The sequence below is a fragment of the Sciurus vulgaris genome, assembly GCF_902686455.1.
Source record: "Sciurus vulgaris genome assembly, chromosome: 10".
Taxonomy (NCBI): Eukaryota; Metazoa; Chordata; class Mammalia; order Rodentia; family Sciuridae; genus Sciurus; species Sciurus vulgaris.
The window spans coordinates 90,002,111-90,027,036 of NC_136470.1; the positions used below are offsets into that span (position 1 = coordinate 90,002,111).

General features: G+C 42.8%; 1 protein-coding gene across 2 annotated transcripts in view; it reads left to right on the top strand.

The window, feature by feature from the left end:
- MCF2L2 (MCF.2 cell line derived transforming sequence-like 2) overlaps positions 1–24,699 on the top strand; it is a 232,997-nt gene extending 208,298 nt beyond the window's left edge. For both annotated transcript variants that reach the window (XM_079101236.1, XM_079101237.1), the window contains 8 exons: positions 2,401–2,616; positions 3,417–3,509; positions 3,682–3,760; positions 10,801–10,834; positions 12,650–12,747; positions 23,201–23,280; positions 23,634–23,749; positions 23,828–24,699. In XM_079101236.1, the coding sequence (XP_078957362.1) occupies positions 2,401–2,616; positions 3,417–3,509; positions 3,682–3,760; positions 10,801–10,834; positions 12,650–12,747; positions 23,201–23,280; positions 23,634–23,749; positions 23,828–23,963 (852 nt within the window). In that variant the 3' untranslated portion in view covers positions 23,964–24,699. The remainder of the gene's footprint in view (positions 1–2,400; positions 2,617–3,416; positions 3,510–3,681; positions 3,761–10,800; positions 10,835–12,649; positions 12,748–23,200; positions 23,281–23,633; positions 23,750–23,827) is intronic.
- Positions 24,700–24,926: the final 227 nt, after the last annotated feature.

Below are 24,926 nucleotides of genomic sequence, written 5' to 3' on the forward strand. Positions count from 1 at the left end.
GCCCTGTGTCAACTGCTGGCCCTTCTCTGGACTCACACACTTGAAAACAGCTGTGACTACAGGTAGACTGAGGAGGAGATTTCAGAGGCGATGAAGTACAAAAACACTGCCACCTATCTGGGCATGGTGGCACATGTCTATAATCCCAGCAACTCAGGAGGCTAAGGCAAGAGGATCACAAGTTCAAAGCCAGTCTCAGCAACTCGGTGAGACTGTAAACAACTTAGCAAGACATGTCTCAAAATAAAAAGTATAAAGTGCTAGGGATTGTGGCTCAGTGGTTAAGCACCCCTGGGTTCAATCCCTTGTAGCAAAAACACATTGCTGCTGAAGGTTACCTCTTCAGCAGGGCTGAGGTCAAGGCTGCTTCCTCTACAATAGCCAGTGGCCTTGCTGGACACCTTCCTGCCTTCGCCCAGTCTTCTACACATCATTCACTAGAGAGTGTGTACCTGGACTTACTCTTCGTCTCCATCCTCCTGGCCTCTTTTAGAATTGCTTTTATAGCTGTGCTGTGAAGTGATACCTCCACACAGACCAAGTGTGTTCTAATGTGTATTGTAAGTAGCAGCTTTACCTCAAATACATCCATCTATTTGTTGTGGGATGTAGTTGAGGATGGAACCAGTGACCTAGTAACCATTTATCTATGAAAGGAATTTTTCATATGCATTATCAGGAATTGCTGTGCATGGTGTGCGTATACCTTTAGACATAATGAATCATATAACTCACCCCTTTTCCCTCCATACTGTCTGCTAGAAGGTTAGAGCCGAAACTACTATGAGTTCACATGGATTTTATGTACCACCTCTTTATCATAGTTTACTACCTTCATTTTTCTTAACTTCTGCAGTTATTTCCTGTCTACCTAGCTTGTATGTATTTTTGTAATGTGTAAGAAATTTGTGAAATAAGTTCATTTAAAAATAGAAACTACCAATAACAGTTGTTCATATGGCAAATATTAAGCACCCACTTCTGCCAGTTACCTTGACTAAAATGTACTTCCTGCACTACTTACACCTTTATCAGATACAAATTAAGTGGGTTTAAAGGAGAAAGCCATTGCTGAAGGCTGGGGTGATTACATATGAGTGGGTCCCTGAAAGACACAGAGTGAAAAACTCCTCAAGGGTCATCATGGAATGTGGTCAAGTGGAACCCAGGCAATACAGAACAAGAGCCTCATGCTCATGGGAAAGAAGACTCCAAGGCTGGGGTTCTTCATTCCTGTGAGGGTTTCATTTCCCCAGTTTGCACATGTAAACTTTACAAAGCAAAAAGAGAAAATTAACCCAGGAAATATACCACAAGCACCATAGAAATGACTAGACTTGATTGCTCTTGAAGTACAGTCAATGTTTTTTAAAAGGATATTCACCATTTGTTCAATATATAAACAGTAAATCACAAACATTTCCAATCTGTTCTAAATACTATACATATTTCTAGTATTAACTCTCAAAAATTGTGGAGGTTTATCTCAGCTCTGTGTAACTAAGGGAAATTTATTTGTCATGGCCTGGTTCAAATAATTTCTTTTCCTTCTCAAAAGAATTCTTCTGATTCATAGACATAAATTCTTGATTATCTGGTTTAAGTAATTTGATTTTTTAAAAATACCAGATAACACGCCTTTAGTTCTTTCCACTCCACTGCCCTTGGAAGAGAGCTGAGAGAGAGCAAGCGTCATCTCGTCTGGTCTTCCCACAGACACATGGGAAAGGCAGGCTCCCTGGGGAAGGAGAGGCAGCGTGGTGTGTGCCCTGGAGCCAAACAGACCTTATAAAAAATGTGTCATTTGGGATTATTTTGTCACTGTTCATCACTCTGAAAAGCACAGAGTTAAATGTAATTACCATTCCTATTGCAATGCTATGAAGGAGACGCTGTGCAATGCTCTCCCCTTCGGAACAAGCCTCCTGTTCCCTGGAGCAGATGTGAGGTTGCAGGTGGAACCCCCACCATCACAGGTCCATATGCAGCAAGAATTCTGTCTCCTAAACAGAACTAAAAAGTTAAATTCTTGACCCTTTTAAATAGGCTATCAAACACAAAGAAGAGAAAACAATTCTGCAAACTAAAGTGAATGGTAAGACAGGAGTATCAGAGCAGCTATATTGGCAGTTCCAAGGTTCCTAACATCCTTTATGTACGTCCCTTGCATAGCTGAACTTATTTCCTTTCATGATGAAATGACACCATGATCAGCAAAGCCTGCAAAATTGTAGTTTTAATTTAGTGACAGGTTATCCCAAGTGGCACTTCTAGAATTGTAAAGTTCAAATAAATGTGCTTTATAACTTGAAAACAAACCCCAAAGCATTGTGCACCTGCCAAGTACTTTAATGGCTTCTTTTCTTTCTTCTTCTTCTTTTTTTTTTTCGTTCTCAAAAGGATGATATCGGGAAACTGGGCAAGCTGTTGATGCATGGCCCTTTCAATGTCTGGACAATTCACAAGGATCGTTACAAAATGAAGGATTTTATTAGATTTAAACCCAGCCAAAGGCAAATCTATCTATTTGAAAGAGGAATCATGTTCTGTAAGATTCGCATGGAGCCTGGTGACCAGGGACCCTCTCCTCATTACAGCTTTAAGAAATGGATGAAGGTAAAGGGGATCCTAATATACCTGGAGTCACCACCACCCTGGGGGCAGAGAAGAGAGAGATGGTTCCCCTCACTTTATAGAGGAGGAAACTGAAGCTTTGAGAGGTGAAGTTAATTTGCCATATACTTCACAACAGAACTGGAATCCACACCCAGGTCTGCCTGACTCTAGACTCAGGGCTCATAGTCAGTTCCTGGACAGGGCTGGGGTAGGTATAGGGGTGACTTCATGCTAGTTAAGACAAAAGGGACCTTACTGTAGCTTGCCTGGACATGCTCAATGCTATAGCTTTGTATGTAAATGGAGACAATATCCTGACTCTGACCTGGGGGGTCCATGAACCTTCCGTCCACGTCAAGTCTTGTCTCTCAGCTGAATAGGAAATATTTCACAGCCTGCTAGCTATGAGACAGACAGACAGACACACAGACATACACATACACTCACTTATGATCTTGTGATTAAAGCTATGAACTTATGTATAGTTGTCTTTATATTTCTTAATGGATACTCATTCAATTACCATTATATTGAGATTTGTAGAGTAGGTGTTAAAGAAGAGGTGATGATTTCTTCACTTAAATGTTGAGCACTACAACCCTCCTCATGGAAAGCATAGTCTCTGAAACAGAAGGGGACAGAGGATACTGTCCAGACTATTTTATACTGCCTTAGGGACAGCAAAAACACTTGGAAGGAAGATGGAAGAGAACTGTTAAGGATAGAAAGGATTAGAGTGGCAGACTGACAATTTAAATGTCAGAAAAATGTGGTGCAGAGCATGTCTTTCTTTTCAATAGTTGGTGACACTTTCAATTCACCCACTTGGAAGGGGGAGCAGTAAGAAGTTTGAAATTGCCAACCGAAATGGACCTGAGAAATACGTACTGCAGGTAAAGTCCATACCTTGTCCATGGTTTTCCTTTGCTCTTTCCCTCTTGTGTTTCCGTAACTTGATGAGGGTCTTCTGTCTTGTTACTCTAAAGATCACGCAGAGAACAAAAGCCCTGTGCTTAACACTTAGGGTGATCTGATACTCATAGTATTTCTTACCTGTAATTGCAGGCAACTTCAAAAGAAATCAGAGATTGTTGGTTTTCAGAAATAAGTAAATTATTGGTGGAACAACAAGACAATATTAAAGGTAGGTTATCTCTGCTGACTTCAGTCTGCAAAGTTATTCTGATTGTAGTGGATGCAGACTGGGGTTGTTGTCAAAGAATGCTTTGCCAGGGAAATAACTGAGGCCACATTTTCACGGGCCCTGGATGCACCTGTGCTTGCTTTAAATTAAGTGGGGTTTGTGTGTATAGTTGTGTGTGGTTGCACTGATGTGTCCCTTTTAGTTGTGTTTACACACACCTAATTGCTAAGGTCAACTGCTCAATCAAAAATCAAAAATCCACCCAAGAAAATATGAACAGGGATTCAAATCGCCAATGCTGCCTTTCAGAAACTGTTACCTTTTTTCCAAAGTTGAGATAAAATTCACATATCATAAAATTTGCTCTCCTATTAAAGTTTAGAATTCCAGAGCGTCAGCCTATTCATGAGGTTGTATCATCACCCCTCTGATTCTAATTCTAAACTGGAACGTTTTTATAACACCTCACTAAAAAAATCGTGTACCTGGTACCAAACACTCCCCATCTTTCCCCTCTCCCTGCTGCTGGCAACCACTGATCTACTTTCTGTCTGTATTAGATTTTCTTATTCTAGACACTTTATATAAATGGGATCAGAAAAAAAGTAACTCTTCCTGTCTAGATGCTTTCATTTAGCAGAATTTTTTTCAGGTTTTTTCATTCACATTGTAACATGTATCAGTACATGTAATTTCTTCTTGTGGCTAAATTATACTCTAGTGTATGGAGGTACCATTGTCTTAGTCCAGGTTGTGCTGCTGTAAGAGAAGAGCACAGGCTGGGTAATTCATAATGAACAGAAATTTTTTGGCTCACAGCTCTGGAGATTGGGAAGTCCAGGATCAAGGAGCTGGAATCTGATGAGGGTCTTCTTTGCATCTTCCCATGGCAGAAGGAAAGAGGAGGGAAAGAAAGGGAGAAAGAGCATGCACATGTGTGTACACGCAAAGGGGGCCAAACTTGTCCTTTTATAAGGAGCCCACTCTTGTGATAACAAAACCACCCCACAATAAGCGTAAGAGCCTATTCATGAGGGCAGTGCTCCGTGACCCAACATCTCCCATTAGGCCCCACCTTCCACTGAGGATCAAATTTCCAACACTCGAGGACACATTCACATTAGAGCAATCATATTTGTTTATCCATTCATCAGGTGATGAACATTTGGGTTATTTATACTTTGTGGCTATTGTAAATAATGATGCTACATATTTTCATATAAGGGGTTTTTTTGTGGGAGTCCTCATTTCTAAGTTTCTTGGGTATTGAAGTGGAATTGTTGGATCCTATGTTCACTCTAGTTAACTTTCTGAGGAACTTCCAAATTGTTTTCCAAAGCAGTAGCACCATTTCAGATTCACACCAGCAATGTATAAAGGTTTTATTTTCCCCATTTCCTCACCAACACTTGTTATTGTCCATAATTATTATTATTATTAATTATTATTGCCATCACAGTGGGTATGAAGTGGTAGCTCATTGTGCTTTGGTTTGCAGTTCCCTATGACTAATGATTTTGAGCATCTTTTAATGTGCCTATTGATGTATTTTCTTTGAAGAAACATCTATGTCCCTTGCCCATTTTTAATTGGCTTTTCTTTTTATGGTTGAGTTGTAGTGCTAGTTGGATACCAGAACTCCTTTCAAATAAGATTTGCAAGTTTGTTTTTGTTTTATTACATTTGTGCATTTATTTTTATTTTCTTGATAGTGTCTTTTGAAGCACAAAATTTTTTTTACTTTGATGAAATTCAATTTATTTGTTTTTTTTACTTTGGTTGCTTGTATTTTGGATATTTGAGAAAGCATTGCCCAATCCAAGGTGATGAAAATTCACACCTATGTTGTCTTCTAATAATGTATAGCTTTAACTCTGGCATTTAGATCTTTGATCCATTTTGAGCTAATTTTTGCATGCTAATTTTCGCCATCATTGTAAAGTGTTGTTTTCCAAGGCTACTCCAAGAAAGAAAGGGAAGTTAGGAATAGGATGAGTTCAGACACCACAAATCTCACTACTGAGATTGAGGGTCAGCTGTTCATTTTGAACAAATGTTCTCCAGATTTCACTGCAAGCCTTTAATTTCCAGTTTTCTGAAAAAAATTTTACTGACAATTTTTGTCAGCTTTAGCCCCATGCTTTCACGGAAGAAAAATTTTGGAAGTTTTTTCCTCCACCATTTTCACTAATGTCCCTCACTTACCATAATTAAAAGTTGTCTTTGTATAGGCTTTACCCTTTCACGTCTGTGTCTTTCAAAGGATCCTCAATCCTCCTCATAACAGCAGGGGCAGGGAAATTTACACCAAGCTTCATCAATTGAGTTTCAATATTCCTGTCAGGTAATGTTGCTAAGGTCAGTTTCACATGAAAATCTATCATTTATTCTGGCAATGATTTGTGAGAATCACACACACACACACACACACACACACACACACAACAGGTGTATAAAGAAAGGAAAATTGTATAAAAATGAAAAGATAAATTTTGTCTTTAGAGACTTGGTAAGAATGCAGCCATTTCTCACCCTGTGTCTCCTCTGATCATCATCTAGTGGGAGGACCCAAGGGTGGGTGCAGAGGATATGCAGCTGAGGGGTTTTCCATATGGTAAGATGTGGAAAAAGATACAGAAAGATACAATGAGAAGTATGACTGGAAAACTACAACTTCAGTTTTCTGTCACAACAAAGTCACCAAAGTTCTTGATTTAAACTCTAAGCCTCTGCCAGGAAAGTAATAAGATTGTATCATTGATTTTAATTTGCATAAGGTAGATGGGAAAAAGCTATGATTTACTTTTGCTTTTCAACTATTAATAGTGCTTTAAGTGTATGTTGTGGTAACTGAGTCTGAGTGACCTAAAGACTTCAAGCGAAAAGGTAGGAAAAAGTAACTTGGTTTCTCACAGGAGCAACATTCTAGTCACAAGATTGTTCTAGAAATGCTTACTTCTTAGATCAGCATTTCTCAAAGTGCAGTTAGTGACCACCTGCATAAGAATGACTTAAAAGGCTTGAATACAGGTGTCTAGGTCCCACCCCAGAACTATGGAATTAGTATAGGGTTAGTGCCTTGGGCTGCACATTTTAGCTTATTAAAGTTTTTAGACAGGAAACTTATACCACAATTTTTAAACATCTTTATTCAGGTATATTGACATAATAAGCTACACATATTTGAAGTGTGCAATTTAATAAAAAAAAGTATTTTGACAGTCCTCAGGATCAAAGATCTAAATGCAAAATTTAAACTATAAAACATAAAACATCTAGAAGAAGATACAGAAGAAAATGTACATGGCCTTTAGACAAAGATTAATCAGAGAAGCCACTAAAACCATGATCCTGTCATCTAAAGAGGCTCAGAAGACCTGTCAGGCAAAAAGGCACTTATTTGGGATCTTAGAATTATGATTGAGGGAGCACAGACTTCACCAGAAACCAGAGTGTGTCCTTGTGTCCCATTTGGAAAGGGTTTAGAGAGTATTATCTTTTTCTTTTTTTTTTTTTTTTTTTATACTGGGAATTGAACCCAGGGAGTATTTTTAAGGGTTGAAAAAAAAAAAGATTTACATGAGAATAAACTTACTTCTATAGCTCATTTGTCCAGCAAAGACCATCACAGACCATACCACTTTTTAGGAAAAAGTATAGGATATACAGTCCTCAGGATGTCCCTTCTCATCAAATAACTTCTTTTTGGCATGCCAGCAATTTCATAAAGGGTTCACTACAACAAAAAATGGAGTTGTCCCAAAATGAGATCGCTACTACTGATTTTTTTTTCACAATCCATAAAATTATTAAAAACAGAATTTCATCAAAATTAAAGTCACCTACTGTTCAAATTTACTTTTAAAAACATGAAAAGATAAACCACACACTGAAAGAAAGAAAATTGGGGGAGGGGGTGTTACCAGGGATTGAACTCAGGGGCGTTCAACCACTGAGCCACATCTCCAGTTCTGTTTTGCATTTTATTTAGAGACAGGGTTTCACTGAGTTGCTTAGCACCTTGCTTTTGCTGCGGCTGGCTTTGAACTCGTGATCCTCCTGCCTCAGCCTCCTGAGCTGCTGGGATTTTAGGCGTGTGCCACTGCACCCGGCTGAAAGAAAATATTTGCAAAGCATTTATCTAAGGACCTGTATCTAAGAGATACACAGAGCTCACAAAACTCAATAAGAAAAAAACGAACAAAAGATTTGAATCAATGCTTCACTAGAGAAGATATACAAATGGCAAAGATATACTTTGAGGGATTTTATTATTGCTGTTTTCGTTTTTGTTTGGTATATGGTGTGAGATATGGACCAAAGTTCACGTTTTGCATATTGATATCTAGTTGGCCCATACCATTTGCTGAAAAGACTCTTCTTTCTCCAACTGACCATTTGTGTGAGACTATTATTTATATAAGTGTGCATCTATTTCTGGATGTCCTATTCTGTTTCATTGATCTATTTGTCTATCATGACATAAATACCTTACTATCTCAATTACTATAGCTTCATAATAAGTCTTAAAATCAGATAGTTTGAGTCTTCCAACTTTGTTCTTCCTTTTGAAGTTGTTTTGGTTATTCTGTGTTCTTTACATTTTCATATACAGTTGTCCCTTGATATCCATGGGGGATTGGTTCTGTATATATGCTCAAATTCCTTATGTAAAGTGGAATAGTATTCACACTTAAGCTATACACATCTTTTTATCTTTTTTTTTTTTTTTTTTTTTTTTTTTTTTATTTCATTTTGTAGTGCTGGGGATTAAACCCAGGGCTTCCCACATGCTAGGCAAATGCTGTACCATGGAGCTACACCCCTAGCCCTATGCACATTTTCTTGTATACTTTAAGTCACTTCTAGATTACTTATAATACCTGATACAATATAAATGCTATGCAATAGTTGTTACACTATATTGTTTGGGGAATAAGATAAAAACCATCTGCACATGTTCATTATAGATGCATTTTTCCCAAATATTTTCTGTTCATAGTTGGTTGAATCCATGGAAGGAAAATATAGAGATACAGAGGGCCAACTACACATTTTAGAATGAGCTCATCAATTTCTGCCAAAGAGAAAGAAAGAAAGAAAGAAAGAAAGAAAGAAAGGAAGGAAGGAAGGAAGGAAGGAAGGAAGGAAGGAAGGAAGGAAGGAAGGAAGGAAGGGGAAGAAAGGAAGAAAGAAACAAAGAAAGAAACAAAGAAAGAGAAAGAAAAGCTTGCTGAGATTTGATTGGGATTGTGTAAAATCTACACATCACTTTGATGATCTATAAGTCTATTGACTTTTTCCACAATATTGAGCTAAATCTACAATTTAATCTTAACTGAATCTACCCAGACTGGTCCTGTCCTGTAGTAAACGACACCTTTGTTTGGAAAGCAAGACATTTATTCAATTAAAATTCAGACACACATTTCCCAAACCCTCCTCAAGGTCTGACACCATGTTCTCTAGGTTATGACAGGAAGGTAAAATCCAGAAAACAAGCAGAACCAGAACCCAGCATGTAGTTTCCATTTAAAAATTTTTTAAAATTAAAAAAAAAAAAAACTACTGAACTGAAAACCCCACAGGTGTCCCAGTCCCTTTCTTTCACAGATATGCAAACCGAGAGTCAATTTCACTCAGTTTATCTACTACAGAGCCAGGTCTTCTGAGTCTGGAGAGCCAGGCAGGGTCTGATGAAATGTCACCATGAGTGACATTTTACAAGGACTCTAAGAACTCAGAAAGGGCCACAGTGGACTGTGTGAGTGAGCAGGAGCCAGGGTCTTGTTGACCCTGTGAGGAGATAAGGCTCTCAGGGGCAGAATGCAGACTCAGGGGAACCCAGGCAACGGGGGAGAGTGGTGCCCAAGTTCCAAGATCAGGGAAGTGAAGAACATCAGCACCTTGTGTGTGACAGCAGTTTACAAAACTCTGGCACATAAGCATCACCCTAAGTCACCTTTCATCCTTGGGAATTCTTGGGCCTAACCACTATGCTCAATGTGCAAGACACCTCAGGGACATGGGTGAGGACACTGGGAGCCAGTGAGGGATTGGAGACAGCCCAGCTGAAGAGAGCATCATATCCAGAGGGCGTTACAACGCTAGCTAGGGTTGGGACAGGGAAGAGGAGAATGTAACCAGTGCATGGGGCACTGCAGCTAGGAATGTCAAGGAGGGAGGCGGGCCCTGTGGTTTGGGATGTCCTCATTCATGGCATGACCGCCTGTGATGGAGAGCACATGGGGCTGTGGGGAAAGCCCACGGGGGCAGGCAGCTTTGTGCAGGCAGCACATAGGTGGGATACAAGGCAAGGCCCTGGTCCTGGCAGAAACCAAGGCCACAGTTCCATCCTAGCAACTGGGCAACATCCTCTGGTCACATGAATAATAAAAGGATGCCCCAGGGACCTTCAAAGAACATGGAGCTACCTCCCAGCAGGAATATGCAGTGGTGATTTGAATCCTGGTTTGAGAGGCCATGGACAGAGTGGGAAGAAATACCACTGAGATGAGAAAGTAGGTCTCATATATCAGGCTGGTGAATTCAGATTTTAGGTTGTTGTAGGCAACCAGGGGACAGACAGGTGGGAAAGACACTGGAGTTGAAATCTTTCATTATTCTTATACCTAGGATGACATTCAAGTAAAGAATGTGATTCTTATTACTGTCCAGGGGCTTGTTAAATAATTAACAAATAGTGAAATAATTTGGGTTCAAGTAGAAAAAATAAGCACTTCATAGGCACATTGTTTAGTTCTTAATTCAGTATTAAGGGAGCTAATTATTGAAACATGGATGGACCCAGAGATCAGGTACAAAGAGAGCTCAGCAGGATGGGTCAGAGAACAGTGGAGGCTGCCAGGATCAGGCAAGCCAGGACCTGAAGGAACTTTTTCTGAATTATTAGGAAAATAAAATCTATACAATTGATATACTTTATAGTATTTTCTCTATGTATATGTGTATGTAAACTCAATATATAAAATCTATTCAAAATAGCTTAAATTTGAGAGTGCTGTTTTGCTTTGTTTCAGGCCAAGGAAATCTACATTTGGAAGCAACCACTGGGTGAGTAGTGTTTTTGTTTTTTTTTTAAGAAATATCAAATGCTGTGGATAATTCATACTGATCTTACATGATTCTTCTTTAGATTTTTTTCAACACTGAACTCGTTATGAATAATTTCCAATCTTTTTTAAAAAAAAAAATCTGTTTCCTGACCCCAGTGTCAGATGAGGGTGGCTTTTCCAGTGCTGGCTCGCTGTGCAGTCAGCTGTGGTCATGCCTGCCACTTTGAAATCTCCCTTAATTGCCCCTGCATCTGTTTGTTTATTTGTTTGTTTTTAATATTCCAATGAGAACCTCCATTTCTACTCCTATTTTCTCATGGCTGCCTGTCCTCCTCTCTGCTGAGCGGGCATCCCATGCCCTCTGAGGCCGTTCCTGCAGCCTCCCTCTGTCCGCTCAGAGCCCTGTGGTCATCCCTATTCTCTCAGGCCCTCTTGCCTGGAGGCGGCTGCACTTACACTCCCTTCAGGGTTCAGGCCTCAGTGGTGCCTCTTGCCCCATCTGTGTCTGCCACTTGTAAACTTTCTCTATAATTCCTCTCCCTGTCCACGGCAGGAAGGAGGAACCCACTATGTACTTTCTGGATAAACCTTAGACTGTGATCCAGTTCTGATGCAGGACCCCACTTAGATTTTCTAGGCTTATTTGTCCTGATCCTAATGGAGCCACTCAAAGAGATGATAGAGGTAGGAGTCAGTCAGTGAAGGCTCTAGAAACAACCGAGTTTCTCTCCCTACTCTCTGCACCCACGGTCTTATGGAGGACTCTCTATTTACAGTGTTTAGCAGATCATATTTTAATTTCATGATGTGTTTTTGAGTTTTTCTCTCTATTAGACCATGAATTTCACTAGGGCATGGAGCTTGTCTTATTAGTTTTAACTTTCCTTGGCCCTCATTTACAAGGGCCTGGCACTTGTGTAGGTGCTCAGTAGATGTTTAGTGAATGAAAGAACTCATTGAAGCATCAAGTGACACTTGCAAACTACTCTGCAAACAGCGTCGGGGGTGGGGGTGGTGCCAAGGTCTAGCTCAGGCACATCTTGTTCATCTTGGACCTCCATCATCTAGTAGGTGTGAGATCTAATCTAATCCAAAAGACTTGGTACAACAGTTGGCATTTCAGGCCAATAATCAGCAGAGGAGGGAACTGTAGTGAGCCAGTGAAAGAGTTTTTGAGAAGCCAGAAGGGGAATCTTCCTCCTCACCTCCACACCTTTATGGTTTGCAGTCATGGGCTGGGATTGTGGCTCAGTGGTAGAGTGCTTGCCCAGCATGCCTTGAAGCACTGGGTTCAATTCTCAGCACCACATATCAATCAATCAATCAATCGATGATAAAGGTCCATCGACAACTGAAAAAAAAATTTAAAAAAAAAAAAGATTTGCAGTCATGCCAGGCACAGTGGTGTATGTCTGTAAGGCTTGGGGGGACTGAGGCAGGAGGATCAAGAGTTCAAAGCCAGTCTCAGGAACTTAGTGAGGCCATAAACAATTCAGTGAGACCCTGTCTCTAAATAAAATACAAAAATGGACTGGGATATGGCTCAGCAGTTAAGTCCCTGGTACCAAAAAAAAAAAAAAAAAATTGCAGCCAGTTAGATATTAACTGTATTATCCAGCAAGAGGTGTCCTTTGAACATACCCTTGTTGAATGTCACCACAGAATTGGGGCAGGTCTTAGACCACAGGTAAAGGAGGAGAGAGAAGCTGGACCTGGAGACTTAACGTGAGCCAGCACTGCTCCAGCTGGTAGAAGGAGGAGTGTGTGTGCCGTTCTCTGCAATGATTCAGTGTTCCTGTGTATTTCCCTAAAGCAAAGGCAATGGAGTGGAATGTGTTCCCTGCACTGCAAACACAGATAGAGCTACAACCAGCAAGGAAGAGCCAGTCTCCAGCACCCATGGAATGAAAGGTAGGACCCAATGGAGAGTGGAGCACAGAAGCAGGGGTGACACCACTGCTACACTCCTGGGGAAGACATGCCTGAGTCCCAGCCCTCCCTTAGAAGTAAGAGGGAGGGGAAAGGACAGCAGTTACACCGTCTACATGACATAAAATCAATTTCCTGCTATTTCATTTGTGGTGTTCGAATTCAGCCAGAAGTCTCACATTGAGAGGTAACTCCCTCTCCAGAAGAGCTGTTCTGTGAAGGAGTAATTGTTGTAGGTAAGACCAGCGCCAGAAGGTCTGTACCTTGGAAGCCAGATGCTGGGTGGTGGCGCTTTACTTCTTGCTCTCTCCAGGAATTTTGAATTTTGAATTTTCTTCCCAAAACTCTCTGTGGAAAGGTTCAGAGCTCTTGATTCAGGTACTTCTCTGCAAGATTTCAGCTCTAATCACTTTGTACATCAGCTTCCTACAGGCAGAATTGGGTGCAGAATTAAAAAAGGAAAGCAGGTGTGTAGGCATTTTAATATTTCGTTTTTTAAGGACCTACCATAGATTACGGGTTCATAGGGTTTTGAATATGCTATTTTTATCATCTTTTCTTGTTCTTAACTATTTAAAGATAATTTTTTTAAACATCTACTTTATACTTTCTGCCACTGCCCATAAAGAAAGCCTTGGGAATTTAATATTTGAAGTTTGGGCTTTTGGATTGTGTCTCAGTCAGCTCAGGCTGCCAGAAACAAAATGCCACAGACCAAGTGGCTTAAAGAACAGAAACGTCCTTTTCACAATTCTGGAGGCTGAAAGTCTGACATCAAGTGCCAGAATGTCGATGCTAGTTGGAGGTCCCCTTCCTGGCTTAGAGGGCTGCCTCCTCACTGTGTGTTCACATGACCTCCACCTTCCGTGGGCAGGAAAAAGAACAAGCAGTCCAATGTCTCTTCTAAAGACACTAATTCCATTAGCCTAAGGCCCTGCCCTCCTGACCTCATTAACCCTCTCACTTCCAAAAGCCCTATGTCCAAATACCACCACAGGGGGCGTCAGAGCTCCAACATGTGAATGGGGTGGGGTGTGAACAGTCCACAGCAGACCATTTGTGATTAACTTGGAGGAACACGAAGTACATCTGCAGGCACATACTTAATTTTACAGAGGTCACTAGAAGACATTTTAATTCAAAATGCATTTATTGAGCACTTAGAAAGTATAAAAGTCATTGAACAAGCCTGGACCCAGAATTCCCTTTCCACTCTCATCCACCCCAGGGCAAGATTGAATAAGTTTCTTCTTTAGGCTTCTGGACTCTTGGATGTTAATGAGCATGAATAGCAAATTAAACAGGAAGAAGGTCACCTCATGGAGAAATCAGATGTTCAGACTTGGTCAACAAATATTAATAGTAATGCCATTTAATAAGACAGTGATTGTCAACTAGGGCGTGTTGGTGTTATAAAATTTTATATTTGGAAAATGAAAAGTGACCTATTTTCTTCTTAGTACAAACCAGGAAAAATAAGGGTTGAGAAAAATCTTGGTTCCAGAATATGGTCCATAAATCTTTCATCAGGACTGTTCCTCCATGGAAGGTAGCAAGAAATTTGGGAGGCTGGAGGTTTTGTTTTATTTTCCTGTGGAGATTTCAGGTTGGCTTGTGAAAAACTTTTTTGAAGGAAGATAAAACTGAATTTATATGTCCTAAGTAGCTGGTCATATCTCCTAGCACTGTCTCATATTTACTGTGGTGGTTAGATGGAGTCAGGTTCCAGTTTCCTCTTACTTTGAAAAACTCAAAGAGAGGTAAGGTGCCTGGGTTGGGCTTCTCTTTCAGCTGGGGCCCACCAGACCAACAAAATGTGTTGGGACTTCAGTTCTCACCCTATTAGGTTGTTGATTTAATAGGTGACTCTTCAGATTACTGGGACTTTAAAAACCTGAACCTATGAAAGCTAGTCAGTTCATAATATATGTCATGCTCTTGAGGTGTTTTCATGGGCCAAGAATCCCATAAAGAGATCTTTATGAGCTGATATGTTTGAGGACAGAAGTGTCAACAATGGCAAAGATGTCCAAATATGATCACCAGGAGATATGAACCAATTGATATAGATTTATAATTCCTCCTTCACCCAGATCATAAGGATGAGGATTATCCAGGTGCCTTCTTTCCTTTGCTCTGTCTCTCTCCTGCTAACTTAGATCATCATGCCCAAAAGGCACAGCATGAGCAGAAGAAAGAAGGGATGTCATTTAGTGTGGGCTTGGTTATAACTGTGTCCATACATGTTTGTGTATGTCTGTATATCTGTCCGTGTATGAGGCATATGCAACCTTCAATATTGGGAAGGCTGCCTGGTTTGGGGGACAAAGAGGTGGCAGTAGAATGACCATTGTGTTGATGTGAGCTGAGATGACCTTTCACTAATTAGGCTCATGAAAACCAGTCAGCTCTTGAGAAAATTGGCTGACACCTTAAAATCAATAAATACACAAAGAATTCAGCTGGGTTGTGAAAAGTAGCTTAAACACAAAAACACTACATGCAGGTGAGGCTGTGGAGCAACAGAGACCCTCATTCATTGCTGGTGGGGATGCAAAATGGCTTAGTCACTTTGGAAGGCAGTTTAGTAGTTTCTCACAAAATCGAATATATTCTTACCATACAATTCAGCATGTGTGCTTGGTATTTTCCCAGAGGAGTTGAAAATTTATGTCTATACAAAAACCTGCACACAGATATTTCTAGACACTTTTATTCACATTTGCCAAATCTGGAAGCAACCAAGATGTCCTTCAGTGGGTAAACTGATAAACTGGCACATCCAGCTAATGGAATATTATTCAGCACTAAAGAAGTGAGCTATCAAACCAAAAGAGACATTAAAAAAAAAAAAAAAAAAAACCCTAAATGCATATTATTCAGTGTAAAAGGTCAATCTGAGAAGGCTGCAATCTATATGATTCCAGCTTTATGACATTCTGGAAAATTCAAAATTTTTATTATCAGGAGATAGTAAAGGGATCATTTGTTGTCAGGGGTTAGTCGGGGAGAGAAGGATGAAAACACAGAGTAGGGATTTTTAGGTCATTTAAAATATTCTGTATGATACTGTAATGATGTGTACATATCATTGTACATTTGTCCAAACCCACAGAATGTGCAAAACCAAGAGCAAACCTCGAGGTAAACGAAGCACTTTGGATGAGTACAAGTGTCAGTGTAGGTCCATCAGCTTCTCCCTTCTGGTGAAGGATGCCAATGGTGGGGAGGCCATGCATGTGCAGGGGTGGGGGCTTATGGGAAATCTCTGAACCTTCCTCCAAATATTTCTGTGAAATTTTTTCTGCTTAAAAAAAAGAAAAGAAAAGAAAAAGTGGGAGTCTTCATAAAGAATTTCTTCAAATAGGCCACATGCACAGTTTTATAGTAGAGAGTGTTGAAACCCTGCCCAGTTTCTCTTTATCAGGCTGGTACATTCACTTACTTCCCAGTTGCTTCGAAGTTAGCTGATGATATCTCACAGTTGTGCTCTTCTGAGAATTGACCTCAGCTGACCAGAGCTGTCTAGCCAGGAAATGCCTGTGAAGTTATATCCTCCCCCAAGTGTTGCTTGTGGTCCACCAATGGGTTCCTAGTTCAGGGTATAAAAGTCAACCCTTCTGTCCCAAGATGACACCCCTGTGGTCCCATCTTGCTCTAGTATTTCCTAGGGGATCAGGCTAATGTTGGACTTCAGCCAAACCCACATCTACACTTACTTCTTCCCTGCCCTGTCTTCTGCACTCGCTGTGTTAGGTTTCATCTGAAAGCCCTTTCTTAATAACACACTTGCACAATCTGCTTCTTGGGAACCTGACCTAAGACAGTACCAGGAGAAGTCCAAGAAACAATGGGGTTCTAGTGTTGAGTCACTGGCCGACCAGTTGGCAATGAGGACACCATCGGTGGTGTTACAGAGTATCAAGAGTCCTTGTCCCTGACCTGCTGTGGTTTAATTGCCTGGACCTTCACCTGTGGTGAGCTGGGATCAGATACAGGTGGGCAGTGATGTGCCAACTGGTGCAAGGTCTTCAGAGAGAATGGTGGAATTGGGAGTCTCCTGCTAAGTACCACTGAGGTACTGAAGACAAAGTGACAGGCTCCCATTTGTCAACAATTGTAAGCCCAGTGTGAGAATCAGAGGGTATCTTTGCTGATGTTCAGCTCCTCACCTCCAGGCAGACTGAGATGAAGAGCAAGTGGCAGAATTTAAGAAAAGGATACATTTTCAGATGGGGCAAATTAGCTACTTGGTCATTTTGGGCTCATAGCCTGTAGCTATTATAGGGCCTAAAACTTGGAATGAGAATTTTGGATCCATACTCTTCACCCACTGGATTGGTGGCAGTGGCCTACTCCCCCTTATTGGGAGAAAGATCCTCTCCCAACCCCCCAGACTATGCAGAAGTTGCAAGATTAAGTATATAAGACAACATTTACTCTTCTCTACGTTCTCCCCATCTCCCTCCCAAACCCCTTCCAGAACAGTAACTAGGATGGGCATTACAACATGACCTGACCAGAGGGAGAGGCACATGTACTTATGGTCATGAGCTCAAAAGGCAAAGATCTTTAAATTGTGCTTTAGTGCCCATCTAAGATCCACTGCAGAAAAGGTACCAACTGGACAACTTGGCCAGTAGATGTCAACGAGCTTCCTCCATGGCACCCTAGTGCCTAAATCATGGGCTCCTAAATAGAGAAACCTTGGTAGCAGCACTGGAACTTGTGTATGGGCCCTGCGGTGGGCGCCCCTGTCATCAAGACTGCTCTGGGGTGGGAGGGCAATCTGCCTGCAATGCGGGTCCATATCTCCCATGGTGCAAGGCTCAGCAGGACTGATTGGGCTGATCTGGCTTGCTATGTGGGTGTCTCCTTTCTCCTTCACCACTCTACGTGTTCCCCCCACCTGCAAACTTGTACATTCACTTGACAAAGATGACCTGTCCTCATGGAGAAGGGCTGTTCTTTAGTCAAAGGTACAGGGGTAACTGTGCTCTCCTGCTAGAACCTCCAATTTGTGGGATAACAGAACAGAGTAGTCGAACTTCCAAGACTCCAGACTCAATTCAAGTGAGGGTCTGCATGTGAAAGCTTGCCTTTCTTTATTTAAAAAAAACAGACTGACCTAGCTGCCAGCCCTGTTGAATGTCCAACCTGCTGGAGAGATCTATGCTGAGCCCTCGTTATGGTACTATCCGGTAAGACAAGTAGATTTCCTCAGCTCCCACCAGGCTCAGGAGTACAGTGTGTAATATTTCTTTCATCTAAGGGACTCAATGTGAACATATGACCACTGGACTACTGGTCCCACCACCCCATTCAGAAGTTACTGGCTTGATAGAGGAGTGGAACAGCCTCTTAAAGTCAAGGCAGAGCAGGATTTTGGAGAGGGCACTGGGGGGAGGGAGTGTCATCTTTCAGGATGCAGCATATGCCTTAAACCAATGGCTACATTATGGTTCTGGGCCCCAGTAGGCAGACTATATAATTCCAAGAGCAAAGATGTCAGACTTGCTCATTATCACTGCTAGTGACCCACACAGGGGATTTGTTCCCTCTCATCCCTGCAACTTTAGCCTCAATAAGTCTAGAGGTCTTGGATCCTAAGGGGGACAGTTCCACTAGGGAACACAGTAAAACTCCTACTTAGCTTAAAGCTATGTCTGCCACCTGTTGCTGAGTTGGTCATTAGTTGGGATTTTGCATTCAATCCATCACCTCCCTCCTACTCATGCTAGACACCCTGACTCCTGCTGCCCATCGGGCACTTCTCCCGATGGCATGCAGAGTGGGTGTCCTAGATTCGTCCCAGGCTATGGTTCTCTGGCTTGCCTGTGCACAGTTACAGTAGGCATGGGAGCACTGAGAGATGTCCAGTGATCACCGCTCTGCCTCTCCCAGGCATCAGCCTTACCTCCTGATCAGGATCAATCCTCCCTCCAGTGTGCAGCTGCTTTCTTTGCCTGCCAGCCTACTGGTATGAAGACAAAGTGGGAGGGCCTCTTATGCCAGTAGGGGTAGAGTCTGGATGGAGAAAGGGAGGAAGGTGGGAATTCTCCCAAGAACTGATGCAATTCAGTAATGGGATAGTCACAGAACAGGTGGGTATGCCATTTCTGATGCTATTGGTTAAACAGTCTCTCTCTGGCAGCTGACTGTACATATTAAGGCATTAAATTAATATTTTATTAGTTTGAATTGGGCTGAAAATTTCAAATTCTGAGTTCACTGTTGCCCTGGATTTGCAAAGCTGTGGGCATATGAAAAATCACAAACAGAATAAGCATTTTGCCTCATAGGCAACAGAGGAAGAGCCTCTGACCAGACCCCAGAGAGCTATAAGCCCCTCTTGCAGGCCTGACTGTAGGCCCCCTACCGGGTCCCCAGGGTTTTGGAGGTGGCAAATGGACTATCCGGTGTTGTACATAAGGGTTGTTTCTTTGCTAATTTTTGTGGCATTTCCTTTTTTGGCCTAAGTAACTTATTTGCTTTCCTCATTATTATTATTATGATTCAAAATTATTTCAAGACCTCTTGTATTTTGATGAAGAAAATTAGTTCTAGCAAACAGTTCTTTTCAGTGAAATTATGGATTATTTTGAATATGTAACCAACTAGTTTGAAGTTTCCTTTTTCAGTTATAAAAAGGAATACACATTCAGGCTGTCAAAAACAAGAAATACGGAAAAGTACCAATAAAAATTCAAACTGGATATAACCAGATAAAAATCTTTCAGACTTTGTGTCCATAGAAATGCATGACTTTTAAAAAATGAAACCATACCAATGTTTGCACAACTTTATATTTTAGTTTTATTGAAAAATTTCCATTGAATCTGATGAAATAGGCAAAGCTTAGACTAGATCCAACCAGACTTGTCCTTTACCCCTACCCCCCTGTTCCAACCCTGAATATCCAGGGCCACTGGTTGCTGAGCAGGGAGGTGATTTTCCTCGTTGGGAAGTTTCTTTGATCTCAGCTTAAAACAGCTCTGGAAGTGTAAGACTGCCAACTCAGACTGCCCTACAAACTGAAAAGAACTTTGACAACAGAAAATACACTTGGGGAAAAAATGTGCCCTGAGACTACAAGGAAAGCAATTAATCGAATGCTTTCGATTTGCTTCCTCTTAGCCAAAGATAGATAAGCAAATAAAATAGATGCTTCAGCTATAGACAAACCTCGATTGATCGATTGACCTGAGTTTACACTCTGGGCTGCCAAACAAAAGATCCTAATCCAGCCTAGAACCCTGGGAACATTCTGGTGTTCTCTCCTCTATGAGCTCTGGAGAGTGACTAGTATGATCAGGCAGAAGGTGACTCATGAGTTAAATCCTAGAAGGCAGAAACCTCAGTTAGCAGCACAACATAAGATTAAAGTCTCAAATCCCGAGGTCTTACAGACTCAGGCTGAAGACCAGCTCCATCTCTTTGGATGAGTTGCTTAGCCTCTTTGGGTTTAAGTTCTTTTTATTGTTTATTTTACAAAATGGAGATACACAGTCTTCTTGTAAGTCATTAAATGAGATGAAGTTCTTGGGCTGTGCCCAGATCTCTGTTATGATCGTTAGCAGCTACCTACTGTACATCCAGGGAAGGGAAGGGAAGGAAGGTCGGGGGCTCAGGCACTGCTTTGGGGTAGCTCCCTACCCACCAGTCTCCCAAGTGAAAATAATGTGCTTTTCATTTGTGTGATAAGATGGTGCTTTAAAAGTTGTGCCTAATTGTAAGGAATAGAGAAAAATCTAATTTGGAAGAGAATAAAATAAAGTTTACCTATTTAATATCTTCAGGGTACTAGTTGCCTGGGAATGAGCAGGATCAGTATTGGTCCCTTAGTGCCATCCAGTGGACAGCAAAGGAAGGGCCATGATTTTGCCTTTGAAGTCTATAATTTACCAAAAATGTATTTTCTGATGAGGATAATTTAATCTCACTAATAGCTTCTCTTGTTCATAAATTTCATTCAATTTTTTAGGCAAATTAAATACTGAAAATTCTAAACATTAAATACTAAAACCAGATTCCCTAAACCATGCAGGGCTTATGTGATATGAACTATAAAGCTCACCCACGAAGGGAAAAGAGACTATTCCCCAGTCCTTATCAGCATGAATTTTCACGGCCCACCTTTCCGGCTCTTCTTGTCCTTCCCACCCACATTCTTTAAACGTGTTCTGCTACACAAACTGGAACTGCCTCAGAGACTTAGGGAACACCAGCCCAACACACTGCTCTGCCTCAGCTGGGACTCTATGCATTCCAAGAAGGAACCTATCACTTAAATTTTTGCTGTAACCAAAGTGAATATTTGTCAAGAGCAGTGTGTTTGGTTTGGTTCTTCTGAGTGTGTGTGTGTTTGTGTGTGTGTGTGTGTGTGTGTGTGTGTGTGTGTGTGTGTGCGCGCGCGCGCTGTTTCTTTTTAAAGCTATTTATTACCCTATAATCTGTTTCCTTTCTTCTGGGTGTTTCCGAGGATGAGACAATGGCAAACAAATTTCCCCCAAATTTAAGTAACAATCGAATTCTTGGAATGCCCAGAGCTGCTCCAGAAAAGCTTTCTTTGGTATTACTGTAATTACTACCAACACTAATTATAACAAGTGTTACTTTTTGAATTCATATTATGTAGCATGCATTTTACATCATTAACATGGGCTAGTATTCATACCCAAACTGCTAAGTAGACATTATTAGACCTGTTTTAAAGACAAAGAAACAGATAACCCGAGAGGCTAATTTCCCCAAGGTCACAGTTAGTGGCAAAATCAGACTTGTATTCAGGTCTGGCTGGTTCCAAAGTCCCTTCTTCTACCTCTGGGCAGTGGGCCTTTCATGTGTTCAGCCACAGACATGCCCATGACTGGCCAGACCCTGAATCTGAGATTCTGGATCCTCAGTGCTGCCAGCTCCTTAGTACTCAAAACTGCTAAGCCCATGACCCAAGTCCAGAAGGGGATCAAATATGCAGGTGACTTAAGCTAGAGCAAAAAGCAGCTCAGGGAGCTGGGACTAGAAGGCTCAGGGTGAGGTATGAGCATGATCTAGGAGCCAGGACCCATGGCTCATGACCCCAATTTGTGCCTTGAGAAGTCCCCACAGGTCAGTTACCATGGCTGGCTGGATGCCTGTGAGCTGCACCTTCCTCCCAGTAAATCAGGGCTTTGCCCACAGGACCTGCTCCAAGGTTTGCAGGTTCTAAGAATTCCAGGTTTCTTCCAGGAGCCATAAGGACAGACAGTGAATAGGGCATTGTCTCTGGACCGAGAGCCCAGGGCCAGAGGAGAGGACACCCACGCAGCTGCAGTTGGGACTCGCCCTGGAAGGGCTCTGGTGACCCCCTCACACACTCCCACAGCGCCTCTCCTGCTTTGCCTCTGGAGTGGAACCGAGCATGCGGGGTAGGGTGGGACGGATAGATGAGGCCACCACACCAAGGGTAAATATTGTCTGGGAAGCTATTGTTTTAATTTTGTGAATGATTTTTTAAGTGTTCACTGCATGGCCCTGCAGGAGAGCTGGGACAGGTGATCACTTCACCACAAGGTGCCAGCGGCCTGCAGAGTGGCTGGAACTCATCAGTTCTCACAGTTCCTGTGCTGCCTCCCAGCCCTGCCCGCTTGGGCTGTGAGGGTTCCAGGCTGAGCCAGGCTTCAGAGCCAGGCCAGGGCCACCACCCAAGCTTCCCAGCAGGGGGCTCTGTGGTCCCTGGCAGTCCCTGCATCATCTGGGGCACTGCGGCCACTGGACCCTGGAGGCTTACCCCTTCTGGTTCCCACAGGGTGATGGAGGACACAGCTCTCTCCATCCCTCCAAGCCTCCCTTGCACATCTTTCAGGCAGACAGTCACTCCCCTGTCCTCACTGTTTTCTCCTGGCCCATCCCTAACCCAGTCCCTGCCTCACTTCCTGTTTGTCTGTTGGTTGTCTACAGTTATGTAACAAATTCCCTGAGCTTTAGTAGCTTAAAACAAACACTTACTATCTCAGTTTCCCAGCTATAACTCAGCTAGGAGGTTTAAACCCCAGGTCTCTCATGGGAGCCATGGAAGCTGTAGGCCCAGGGCTGCAGTTCCTGATGCTCCAGGTAATTATTTCATCCCAAGGTGCCATTTACCCTGCAGTGTGTCTGGAACTTGTCTTTTGGTTCTTGGGTTGCCTCCAAGTGCTTCCAAACTGAGGCTTCAGGAAACCCCCTGAGACTTTTCTTTAGGGCAGTCATCCAACCCTGGAGTTCCCCTATGCCAGAAGCATAGTGAGGATGGGGAAATGATCGTTTTGCTGAAAGATGGTACAATGCTTCATGATAGAAGTTAGAGATGGAGTGGAAGGGTCCCGGACACAGGCACTGCCTGCTACATCCTGCCATTGGCAGAGGGACCATCCTCCTTCCTCAAAGGGGTTCAAATCCTTCCCTTTCCCTCCTCAAGGCTGCTCCAGCAGGGAGTTTATCTCCACGGAAACCTGTGAAGGTGGCGGAGATATGGACAAGGAGAGCAGTGTGCTGAGTGTAATTATTTCCTTCTGGTCTCTTTTTTCATCTCCCTCATTTCTATTCATGGGCTGCTCCTGCCCCCTCTCCCTCTATTCCCTCTCTCCTCCATTTCACGATTGTCCCATTGGGACCTGGTCTAACCAGGAAGCCGAGGTTACTGGACCTTCAAAGTGGCTCTGGACCCTCCCAGCCCTGCATGTCCCCACATCGCTGTCCCCGACAGGGCGCTGGTTTAGGGTCATGAGGGGCTGCAGCTGGGAACCCAGGTGGGAGAGCTGGGGTGGGAGATCGCTCAGTGGGTCTTGCCGGGCGTTAACACTCGCCAGACTGCTGACTCTGAGGGTGTGTTCCTGTTCCCACCCTTCCAGCTCTCGGGACTTTTCCAGTCTGAGGACAGTTATGAAACCTGTTCCCCCAGAACGGTTTTTCTGGAGAAAGGAGAAAGCACCGAAGGAGAAAAAGAAGAACGTGATGAGAAGAAAGCGTGAGTGTGAAAGTGGAAAGAAAGTAGGCCGATCTGATCTGTTGCCAGGGCTTCTCTGACTTCCTTCTTGCATTTCAGGGCACCCAGCAGCACCCAGGAGCGCGCAGGGGTGTCCCCTGGCTTGCCCGCTCCGGCTGGGAAGACGGCAGGTGTGCAGGCACAGGCAGTGCGGGCGAGCGCAGCATGCCAGCGGGCCTCCTCCGCGGAGAACTGACCCTCGTCGCCGGCGCCCTTCGCTTCTCCGCCGCCCGCCGGTGCGGTCTGTTTCCCGGGAGGGGCTGCAGTGGTGCGGACGAACGCCGCGCGCTCCTTCAGCAGAAAGCGGCCAGCGGGCCTCGGCGCCACGGGTCTGCAGCCCGGGGAGGGGAGCCCAGGGCGGAGCGCCCCGGGGGTCCCAGCTCAGCGGCCCGGGAACCGTGGAGCAGCTGCACGCGCCAGCACCGGCGTGGGGAGCTCACGCCGCCAGGACTCACCAAGGGCTTCTCAATTTTGGCGATTTTGACATTCGGGGCTGAACAAGTGTTTGTTGTAGGGGCTGTTCTGTGCGCTCTGGGATGCTCAGTAGCATCCAGGGCCTCTATAAACTAGATGCCAGCAACACGCCCCCACACCCTCCCATCCCCAAATTGGGACAATCAAAGATAACTTCATTCTTGCAAGATTTCTCCGGGATGGGAGTGGAATAGAGTCTTGGAGCCTGAGCGGAGCGCCCGCCTGGGACCAGCGCCTGGAAGCTGCTGCACCTCCCCATCCCCTTGAGAACATCCGTGTTTGAGTTCATTCCAAGGTTGTTGAGTTTCAAGGAGGGTTGGTTCCAAGTTTACTTCTGAGGTATTTATGACAGACGTATTAGTTTTTTAATTCATATTATTTATTTTCAGTTTTTTTGAGTCTCATTGGTTGTTTCATTTATTTATAGCTTAGTTATTTAATTTTATACTTTGTTACCTGTGAACATTCATTTACTTTCAAGATTTTGTTTTTTAGTTATTCATTTTCAGTTATATTTTATTTATAGTTATTTTGTTTTGAGTGTAGCTTTTAAATTGATTAGCTTATAATTATTTAATTGCCTGTATTGCCAGTAATTAGTATCTGAGTTATTTTCTATTGCTAGTTACTGGAATATTGAATTTTTAATTTCACAGTCAATTGGCCATTTGAAACTCATTGAGAG